At 36.8% G+C, this 12,243-nt stretch overlaps 1 protein-coding gene across 4 annotated transcripts in view; it reads right to left on the minus strand.

Annotated features, from left to right (window-relative positions):
* Nucleotides 1-12,243, minus strand: part of Sirt6 (sirtuin 6) — a 101,366-nt gene that overhangs the window by 19,189 nt on the left and 69,934 nt on the right. For all 4 annotated transcript variants that reach the window (XM_069823881.1, XM_069823880.1, XM_069823883.1 and 1 more), the window contains 2 exons: nt 8,363-8,481; nt 426-723 (listed from right to left, as the gene is read on the minus strand). In XM_069823881.1, the coding sequence (XP_069679982.1) occupies nt 426-723; nt 8,363-8,481 (417 nt within the window). The remainder of the gene's footprint in view (nt 1-425; nt 724-8,362; nt 8,482-12,243) is intronic.

The following is a 12,243-nucleotide window of genomic DNA, read 5'->3' on the forward strand; positions in this document are numbered from 1 at the left end:
AAAGTATGTTTATGAAAGTATGAGCCCATGTGTTTCGTAAGTTCAGAAGTTTATTTCCTCAAAGACAACAACAATATTTTCTCAGAGAAAATTCGTCATGGAGCATTTCCCCAGATAATTTTTCTTCTCTTCTCTGTCTTGTCCCAGACATTCTTTTGAACTAGCCTAGAATTACACAGGTTCTAGACCGTAGAAGATTCTGATCTTACTTTATTCAATGTCCCCAGCTGGGTTTGAATCACTTAATTTCGGATCACTAGCATACTGAGAATGGTCTGAATCTCATTTTAAAGCAAAGAATCATTATATATAATAAAAAAAACTACACTGTCTGATAGCATATTGTCTTCCTTACCAGATGATTCATGAACCTGGTAGGGTTACAATTGTGAGAATCCAGAAGTATATTGGTGTAAGAAACTTACCAGGAATGAAAATCTGCCATTCCTAGATCATTTTCTGGCAAGTTGTCTTCCCAGTCAAGAATTGTATCATGAAGTTTCCCACGACAAGGTCTCCCATTACGTCTTGAAGCAGGACATGGTGTTTCTAAACATTTTTGCCCAACTGAGATAGTAGCATTTTGTCTTACAAACTGTTGGCCACATTGGTTGCAACGTTCAGTGAACATATTTCCATGTAATTCAGCCAGGTGGGTGCGTGGAAATCCTGAGCGCAAGTGTAACCCATCTATGTTCTGGCTGACAACATACTGCACCTTTCCTGCACAAGAAAGTTAATACCACTTGAAAGTTACTGCTTTTCGTTACTGTACTTTATTGTATTCACTGTTTTACAGTAGAATTCCTTGTATCTGGCAACTGTGGGACAAAGCCAGTGCCAGATAACTGATTTTACTGGATAATTGGAAAATACGTTTATAGGTTATGTGAAGACATAATGCACTGCACAAACATTTTTTTCCATGTTTAAAATTAGGAATTTTCATATAGATTTTAAAAATAAACTTTTGAAATATGTACAATGTTTATTTTTAGTACTGAATACAGTAATGTACATTCATCAGTTCATAATTACAGTAATACATAATAGCATAAAAAATACTAAAAGTTTTCGTAACCTTATGATAATTTTAAATGGCAGCCATGTGACGTGAAGAACAGTGTAGTTAACGTCACAACTATGAAGACGATGATGTAGCACTCAATGACTTGAAACTCTTAAACATATCTCTAATGTCTGTTTGTTTATATATACCATGTAACACTCAAATGAAACTTTTGCACGATGTAGGAACAGAGAATTTCACACTTTCCTATTTAAACTCATTCAATACCCCTTCGAAACAGGCGAATTCAAGCAGCAAATTTAAAGATATTATCTCTGTGCACTGTTTGCAAGGCCCAAGTGACAGCTTACCAATGCTACCCGATCTACTCTAGGGACTTTTTTTTTGCTTGGTTATTTAACGACGCTGTATCAACTACGAGGTTATTTAACGTCGATGTGATTGGTGATAGCGAGATGGTATTTTGGCGATGAGGCTGAGGATTCGCTATAGATTACCTGGTATTTGCCTTACGGCTGGGGAAAACCTCGGAAAGACCCAATCGAACCTGCGCCCGTACGCAACTCCGGATCGGCAGACAAGCGCCTTAGCCGACAGAGCTACGCCAATGGCCTCTCTAGGGACATAACGTGGTTTTCAGTCTATGTGTTTATGCATAAACAATGTAAAGAGTAAGCACAACATGCGGCATGTGCGATCCACAAAAACCACTCACATCTTCATCCAACTCTTCCCTTTCGCATGAACGACTATTTTTTTTGGCCTAGTCAAAAGTGCCGTTGGTTTGGTACTGCTGGTTATTTGGGTGCCGAATACAAGGGATATTACTGTACTTAATGATGCTTTAGGAAGTCAGTAAAATGATGGTTGTTATGAGCTGTAAAGAGAAAAGAATATGTAAAGAGGCAATTAGTTGTATTCTCCTTCAAAACACATGATGTGTTTATTACTTGGAGTCAAACAGGGAATAAAATCTGTCAGAGAGGATATGAGTCAATCTGGAATTTATGAACAATTAATATTCCCTTCAAGTTAAAGCAATGCAAACATGAATGCTGCTGCTGCCACCACCACCATCATTGCCACCACTGCCACCGTCGCCACCATTGCCGCTGCCTTAGATTACCTGGCATTCACCTTATGGTTGGGGAAAACCTCGGAAAAAACTCAACCAGGTAGTCGGCCCAAGCAGGGATCGAACCCGTGCCCGAGCATAACTTCAGACCAGCAGGCAAGTGCCTTAACTGACTGAGCCACGCCGGTGGCTACAAGGAATGTAAGACAGTGGGAAAGAACTGGAGTGAAGTGAAGAAACTAGCCAATAATAAAACCCGATGGAGATGTTTCATAGATGCTCTGTGATTCAAAAGGAATAATGGGGAATAAGTCAAAACAAGTAAGTTAAGTATAACGAAAACTGAATTAATATGTCTTCAGAAAATTGAAACATTTTCAATGCACAAAACTCTCTTACAGAATTACATGCAGAAGGATTGAGGTTATAGTAAATGCATAAAAAAAAGAAGTTTAAATGTATATTATAGTGGTCAGTTTGTGGAATATTCAGATGTTTTAGATGACAACAGTGACATAACATATTTTACTGCTCAACTGGTTCTGTTCATTAAAGGTGTGAGGAAGGATCACACAATGAATGAGTACTTTCTTGCTTTGATTCCCATGAAAGATATAATCACAGCTAAAGATATTTCCAAATTTTTTTGCAATTGAAAAGAGAAAATTGCGATGTTCAAAGCTGAATGTAACATAAGTTGGGGTTGAGGAGAAAAGTAACTGCAGCTCATGCATAATATTAAAATTTAGAAAAGCTCTAATGTATCACACTGGAGACAATATGAGCTCTTAGCAGTTATGAAAATGGTAAGTAGGTAGTTAAAATAATGAAATGATTTATTAATTTAATAATATGAACACTTTACACGATGCAGATCCATTTTAAATTATGTTTTGTAAATAATGACAGTTCTCTCCTACTGTCTTGCAAATTGGTCTCGGAAAAGTTTATTGAAATTCGTGAAGCCAACAGCTGCTCTTCAATTGAATATACCGTACTGCAAGAGCCTTGTTTCATTGTATTCCACGTGAATGTTTTCATTCTTCTCAAGACAGAGGAGAACTACTCTACTTTTTCAGTGGTCATTGGAATGGTCACCATGATAGTGATAAAAGATTCATGTAATTATTTTCATATGCACTCAGTTCAATTTAAGGATATCAAAAGCTATTTTGAAGTTATTCTCAGAAGAAATAATGTCGACATAATACTTCAGTGAAGGAGAGAGGATGCCTAGGTTAAGGCAACTGAAGAAAGGGGACTCAACAGCGACAGCCATGGAGTCTCATTTCACTTAACACTCAGTGACACCTGACCATCTCAATCTACCGAACACTAAAAAATGGTCATTCATGTATCCTGCAAGAACAGTCCATACTAATATGTAAAACATGGGATCTAGATTTCAGCATTTCTTACATGAAATATAAACTTTTTCTTATTAATATACTGAAGGTAGCTGATTTTAAATAATATTGCTATCTATTTGTTACTGTAATTTGCCATTTATAGCTACATTTTACACTTTTGGTTATGATATCTATATTAGTGTTGTGGGATTTAATCAATTAATCTATCAATTTGTTCTAAGATCAATTGATCAAAAATATTTAATTGAATAATCGAGTCAATTAAAATTAACCAGTTGTAGTTCATATTAATTATTATTTTGTTAATACAAACTCATACTAAAAATTCCGACTATATTTCTCTCTCGGAAATTGCTTACTTAAAAGCACAATATTACTGTTATTTTCTACCTGTAAACCAGATAGCATAGGGAAAATCTTTGCACAAACGCTTCAGAAAGGGATGGAGATATGAGGACAGTGATCTGGTCAACCTCTATTGAAAGTTGAAACACAATACGAAACCCTTATTAAGTTTTATGGTTTTCCAAGAAAACTTTCACCTTGTTGTCAACTCATCTTTCTAGCATATGAAATACATACTTTTCTGGGATTCGTCTCCCTCATTCCTTATAAAATAGCTCTGTTTATACTGTGTGCAAATAAGAGCATAATTATCTTCTTCTTTTTCTAAAATCTGGTAATATGGATTACAATAGGGGCCAGTCTTCTGTTTTGACCGCTGTACTTTTGCAGGTGCTTGCAGTTTCTGTATTGAGTTTGTACATGACGGTTGTGAGTTTAGTTTGATAAAGAAAAAAAAATCATTTTTCTGTGGTCTGTGAAAAGTGTAAGTGAAAATTTGAGAGGTAAACTCGGTGAAATGTTTGGATTTAAATTGAACGATTGTGGAGAAGTGCTTGACAGAAAAAAAGTTTTTTCGTGTTTAGTGATGCAGGAAACACTGTTACTAAACGTAGAGCGGCACTTAATTCGGAGCATGTGAATGCAATCATATATTTAAAATCATGGATGAAGCAGTATTAACTAGATGAGTCTTCAAACTTTGTGTTATTTACGTTTGTCTAAAAAAATTCCCAGGGAAATTGACACAATAAATTATAAGCCTCATAATAAATAAGTTAGTAAGTAAATAAAATAGTTGTTTTGTAATACAGGGTGTCTATAAAGTCCCAGTATATTTTTGACTTCTAGTTGAGAGATAGCATTTAATTTACAGGTACCACAATGTATACAGTAGAAGAACAGATTGCAGTTGTTGCCGGGCGTTTGAGAAGTCAAACGTACCTGCAGGTGAGGGCGGCCTTTGAAAGAAGATTTAGGAAACCAGCCCCAACGCAACAGAATATCCAAATGCTGGTGAACAAATTTATGTGCAAGGGGTCCGTAGCAGATGAACGGCGGTCAGTTCGGCCATCAACATTCCAAGAGAGAGTGGAAGCTATCCGCGAAGCCATCGAGCGTAGGCTACATGAATCCACTCGTCATCTAAGCCATGAACTAGCGATACCACGTGCGACAATGTGGAAAGTGTTACATTTCACATTGAAAAAGAAGGCTTACCGTATTCAGATGCTACACAAACTGGAAGCAGAGGATTATGCTGCAAGAAGGGCAATGTGTTACGACCTCTGTGAGGCTACAGAGCGAGATCATTTAATGGACAACATTCTCTTCAGCGATGAGGCTACGTTTCACATCTGTGGGATGGTAAACCAACACAATTGTCGCATATGGGGTAATGAGTGACCCAATGATACCTTTGAATGGCAAAGGGACACACCAAAGGTCAATGTGTGGGTGGATATCACCAAGCAAAAAGTGTATGGGCCATTCGTGTTTCGTGAAAACACTGTAACTGGAGGTACGTATCTCGACATGCTGGAACAGTTCCTGGAACCTCAGTTACAACAAGACGGTATCCTTGGTACAGTGGTATACCAACAAGACGGTGCACCACCCCACTTTGCTCTACAAGTTCGAGAATACCTGAACAGAACATTTCCAAACAGGTGGATTGGACGAGCATCACCTCGCTTGTGGGCAGCCCGTTCACCTGATCTTACCCCAATGAATTTTTTTCTGTGGGGTTTCGTCAAAGACAATGTCTACAGAACGAAAGTTCAGAATTTGTCAGTTTTGATACAACGGATAAGAGAGACATGTGCTATGATCAATGTGGCTATGTTACACAAGGTATTCAGGGTTACCGTGACCCGTTGGGAATCATGTTTTGAAATGGACGGTGGCCACGTGGAACGGGAGTAACCTTGTCTATGCTGCAACATACTTTATGTTGTAATTAAATCACTATTTCCCAAAAATATACTGGAACTTTATAGACACCCTGTATAACGATACAATATATACAGATATACAATATTTAATACTTACGCTTATCACCAAACACAAGTTAAATTTATCAATAATTGTGTATTACAGTATATTAAAACATTTTTTAAACTCGATTAATCGATTAAATTCAAATAATTAATATTTGAGGAGAAAAATTCGCTCCAGCGCCGGGGATCGAACCCGGGTCTACATATCAAGCGCTCTAACCACTGAGCTACGCCGAATTCAATCCACAGCACCTGACCGAATCCCTCTCCTTCACTGTTTCCCTTTGTGGCCTGACTCCATGTTAGGCATACGTGTTGACGTATATGTCCAATGTCAATTGCCATTATATTAGGAGCGCACTCAGCTGAGTGACTTGTTTGGCCGGGACTCAGCAGTTACGTGCACAGTAATCTGTACAAATATATGCACTAGAGCTATGAGAATATTATGGATTTATTAATTTGTCCTACAGAATAATATCTGTGATATCGATAATTAATATTTGAGGAGCAAAATTCGCTCCGGCACCGGGGATCGAACCCGGGTCCTTGGTTCTACGTACAAAGCGCTCTAACCACTGAGCTACGCCGAATTCAATCCACAGCACCGGCCCGAATCCCTCTCCTTCATTGTTCCCCTTTGTGGCCTGACTCCATGTTAGGCATAAGTGTTGACGTATATGTTCAATGTCAACTGCCATTATACTAGGAGCACACTCAGCTGAGTGACTTGTTTGGCTGGGATTCCGCAGAATAATATCTGTGATATTGACAATTAATATTTGAGAAAAATTCGCTCCGGCGCATATATTTGTACAGATTACTGTGCACGTAACTGCAGAATCCCGGCCAAACAAGACACTCAGCTGAGTGCGCTCCTAGTATAATGGCAGTTGAGATTGGACATATACGTCAACACATATGCCTAACATGGAGTCAGGCCACAAAGGGAAACAATGAAGGAGAGGGATTCGGTCCGGTGCTGTGGATTGAATTCAGCGTAGGTCAGTGGTTAGAGCGCTTGGTATGTAGAACCAAGGACCCGGGTTCGATCCCCGGCGCCGGAGCGAATTTTTCTCCTCAAATATTAATTGTCAATATCACAGATATTATTCTGTAGGACAAATTAATAAATCCATAATATTCTCATAGCTGCAGTGCATATATTTATACAGATTACTGTGCACGTAATTTCGGAATCCCGGCCAAACAAGTCACTCAGCTGAGTGCGCTCCTAGCACAATGGCAGTTGACATTGGGCATATACGTCAACACGTATGCCTAACATGGAGTCAGGCCACAAAGGGAAACAATGAAGGAGAGGGATTCGGTCTGGTGCTGTGGATTGAATTCGGCGCAGCCAGTGGTTAGAGCGCTTGGTACGTAGAACCAAGGACCCGGGTTCGATCCCCGGCACTGGAGCGAATTTTTCTCCTCAAATATTAATTGTCAATGTCACAGATATTATTCTGTAGGGCAAATTAATAAATCCATAATATTCTCATAGCTCCAGTGCATATATTTGTACAGATTACTGTGCACGTAACTGAGGAATCCCGGCCAAACAAGTCACTCAGCTGAGTGCGCTCCTAGTACAATAGCAATTGACATTGGGCATATACATCAACACGTATGCCTAACATGGAGTCAGGCCACAAAGGGAAACAATGAAGGAGAGGGATTCGGTCCAGTGCTGTGGATTGAATTCAGTGCAGCTCAGTGGTTAGAGCGCTTGGTACGTAGAACCAAGGACCTGGGTTCGATCCCTGGCACTGGAGCGAATTTTTCTCCTCAAATATTAATTGTCAATATCACAGATATTATTCTGTAGGACGAATTAATAAATCCATAATATAAATTCAAATAGTTAATCGATTAAATATTTTGATCGAGTGACAGCACTAATATTTATTTATTTTTCATTTATTTTTATTTTGTATTTTTCATTTATATCTACATTTGTGTCTTTTATTTAGGTAGTATCTACTGTATTTGTCTTCTTTTTATCATTTGTATTTTCACTTGTATCTTGCATTTGTATCTATTTCATCTCTTTTTTTTTTTCATATTATCTCCAATCTTACGTTCTAAGCAAATATTTGTACTGTCTATTGTAATTGGGGCTTTGCCCTGTTAAATAAATAAATAAACAAAGACAGACAAACAAACAAATAAATAAATAAAATAAAATAAATAGAATAAAATAAATAAATACACTTCCCTAAAACACCTTCATATTCTGTAGTCATATCTATAATTTGAAACATTATTTGCCACAAATACCAACAACAATTCATGAAAGCTACCAATCTATAATAATATAAATATTTTCCAAAGCATTCAATAATGAGTCACACACACGCACACACAAAGACACTTTTTCTGTTTTTGAACATATATTTCTCTTTGAAGCATACAATATTGTCTCTATTATTGCTAATCTTAACAAAACTGGAAATGTCTCTGAAACTGTACAGTGTAACTGTACCAATTCTTTTCTAGCATGAGACTAGTTAAACTATTGTTTGCAACTGAGTTAACTTACCACTTTCCACAAGTTTTACAAGAGCCATGTGGGTTTTTGTTGGTACTGCATCATTAAATGAGACATTGATATGTGGTTTCAATCCTTTCTCTTCCAATGTCCAAACACCATTTGGGCCCCTTTGGAACAGAAATATTAAGATATGATACAAATAATATAATTATGAGACCAATTAAAGAAAATTTAACTGAGAATTTTATATAAAAAGATGGGCAATGTTAATTAAACAATAATTTATATAAAATAACTTTTCATATATTACAGGCTTAATTTCCTATACTTAGAAGCAAAAACACCAACAAAATATTCTTGAAAGAAAAGTAAATATATGTTTATATGTGCATTGTCTTATGCTGATATGTTTCTACCTTATGCAGAACACTACATAAATATGCAATTAACCCAATAGAGGTCGTGTGGTTGTGTGAGAGGTCACAAACGGTGCTTTTATTGTAGGGAGCAAAGATATTGGCGGATCGTACATAGCACGTTTTTGCACGTACCACCCCCTCTCTTCTGACCTGTCCATTGGGATGACTGACTGGCAGTGTGTCGATGTGTTCGGGTATAGTTGCTTGCAAGCCAATCATTGTGTATTGAGAGAGTAGTCATCGTAGCTGTTGTCTGTTCACTGTGCACATATTCAAACAGTAATTTTCAATACTAACAGTGGAATTGCTTCTGTGCCTAGTTGAGCGACATGTCTAGAAAGGGAGCGGATATGCGGAGCCAAGCAAAAGGAATTATTTATAGTGTTTACAAATACTTTAAAAAACTTTAATTAATACAACAAATTAAAATTTTCGTAATATAATTGAAATTCTGGTTATTAAGAGAATGAGGAAAACAGGAATTAGGTCACTATAAGTTTAAGTGAAATATTTTAAGATCTGATTGCAGTGAAGTAAATCGTTAAAACCCATTGTGTTATTATTAAATTTGCACTGATGGATTTCATTTAATATAGTAATACTAGCCATTGTTAAGTCAATTATATTATATAAAATAAAACCTGGGTACCAACACAATACTATTTACAAATTATTTACATCGTCAACATTAGTGATTTTACTCACGGGACTGCCTTCATCTTTTCGTGCAACCCTTGTCTTGTTCAAAAGGTCTCTGGTCACTGCTGTCAGTTGGACACCTGCTGTGATTCTTCCTGCCGGAAGGTCCCTGTTGACTTTCTTTGTCACAATCCCAGGACCACTGCCATCATTTTTGGCCTCATTTCTGAACAGCTGGAGCCATTCATCACAACTTCTACTCTTTGTGAAGCGGATGACAATAGTATGCGTCTTTCCTGCCTGGATGGTATGCAATGTGCTACGCTTACATCATGCAGCACCAATTCACTACCGCCTATGACTTCCGATACTTGGTTAATGACTTCGTAAGTTGATTGTTCATCGATCTCTGGAACTCCAAATAGCATTATATTGTCTCTGCGTGTGTACTGCTGCAGATCACTCACTTCCTGTTTGAGATGGTCATTTTCTTGCACTAGCCTCTTCATCTCCTCCTGCGTGGAGTTGAGTTCATGTCTTGTGTGCGCCAATTCCTCTCTAAGACTGTCAAACTTGGAAGATATGAATTCAACCGATTTTCTTAGTTCATTCACCTCAAAATATGAATGCTATTCGATATCAGTATAGTAGTTATAAAACCATGTTGCATATTGTATACCAGTAGTTTGTATGATAACAAATGAAGTGTTCACATGTGCTGTTGTTTAATGAAATAATTATAATGCTGCGCACAGAAATTACACTAAATACTGACACACAGACAGTGTTTATATATAAACACTATTTCAATGTTACAGACTTTAGGTTACGTAGCAAGGAATGAAAGATGTTTCAGAAGCGACCCTTCGAAGAACGTTTACAGCTAAAGTAGGGGTGGAACGTGGGTTGGGTTCCAACCGCCAATATTCCTGCTCCCTACTATAACTGAGGAGGGGTCTTTTTCTCTGCTTTTATAGTTATTTAACTTTTATTTTACCACGTTTTGAATCATATTTTTTAAATTTATTTTTCTTTTTATTTTATTTAATATGAAAGCAACAAAATGTATGAATTTATGTTACAAAAGTAATTTATTTTAAATTAAATTTCAAAATAATATAGAAGTATGATTTTCAGAGCATGCATCATGTTCGTCTTCCTCATTGGATCCAAACCACATGATGGCATCTTCTAGCACTTCACCTGAAAACACTGGCAACAAATAGCATCTCGTCTGCTTGTTCCATAATTCACAGAATTATTTTCTTCTCGTTCTTCAATATCAATTAGTCTCCTTATCCTTTTTGCTTCTTCCTCGTACATTTCAATATTTTTACTGCACTACACTGCTTACAACATATAATAATAATAATAATAATAATAATAATAATAATAATAATAATAATAATAATAATTTATTTTATTGTGCTGTACAACAGTCTGGGGCCAACAACAGTTCAGCACAAGATTAACAGTGAACAAGGAATTACAAAAACAGTGCATAAAAATAATTATTAAAATAAACAATAACGACAAAATGAATAGATAACTGCAAAATACATGATACAGAATAGCTAAAAAAGAACAACACAAACGAATGAATTGAAATCAATGTGATTTTGATGCGTATACTTAATATAAGAATAGTCAAAAAACAAACTATACATTAAACAGATCCGAATTAATACAATGTAAATTGGCAGCTTTCATGCATCTTACAACTGGAGAGAGAGATTTCGGCTTATAGGTATAAAAAATTGTTTGAAATCTTGAACCATTCGAAGGGACCTGAAGGTAGATATTGCTTATGAAGGCTTCACAATCAATATCACCCTTTATGGCCTTACAAAATAATTAGTCAAGTTCAAAACGTCTAGCACAAAGGCTAGGAAAGTTAAAATATTTACACGTATGCTCATAATTGAGAACAGATGAATTTGGTAAAAACCTAAAAGCACATAGGGACATAAATTTTCTTTGAATGATTTCCAATTTAACGAATCAGTAGAAGTAATAGAATTCCATATGCATATTCAAGTTTAGATCTGATTAATGTATAGTATAGAATTACAAGAGTAACTGGAGTAGAAAAAAGAATATCGAGTAGAACTCCCAGGTCTCTAATAGAGTCTTTCCTTATTATGCTAATATTATTAAGAGTATAATTAAATTAGAGAAGTGGTTTTCCTAGAGAAGGAAATGACCAAAGTTTTTGAGTCATTAATTTTCATTCTATTGTGCCGTTTTATTTTCGACACTCTGTGTTTCTTTCATTCTTTTTCTTTCTTCTTCCTTATTCATGTTATTTTTCTGTTGTTAGTTACCCTTACTTCTCATAAATGGCGTCCTATCCGCCATTTTAGGTCTCATTCTTCCTTTTCATAGATGGCTGTTCTTCTTTCCGCCATTCATGGTCTGATATTTCTCACGTATAAGGAACGAATTTAAGTTATCACGTGATATGGGCTTTTGAATTTCATTGGCTCTGTTCTCATTATTTATTAATTAGCGTCGGTTTTCCGGAGAAGAGTGGTGGATGCGTAGTGTCGTGGGTCGACGCTCGAAGAGCACGGTTGTGGGACAGCCATGGAGAGCTGGGGCTTTCGTTTGGCGGTGATCTGTGATGGAAGATCTGCTGTAGTCGGGACTAGATCTGGGAGTCTCTAACTACGTGTGGAAGCGTGGCCGGGCTGTGGGTGTGGAGTGTTAGAGTTGTGTGATGATGGTGGCACGATGGTTGGAGAGAGACCATTGTTGGTTGGTTTCGAGGCTGGTCTGCCTACGATCATAATAGGTTTTTCAACATCAATAATTGTATGTTTCTTTTAAGTAACATAAGTATATTTGCTTTCATACAGGGGATTATGTAAT

This window comes from Periplaneta americana, chromosome 4 (assembly GCF_040183065.1).
Source record: "Periplaneta americana isolate PAMFEO1 chromosome 4, P.americana_PAMFEO1_priV1, whole genome shotgun sequence".
Taxonomy (NCBI): domain Eukaryota; kingdom Metazoa; phylum Arthropoda; class Insecta; order Blattodea; family Blattidae; genus Periplaneta; species Periplaneta americana.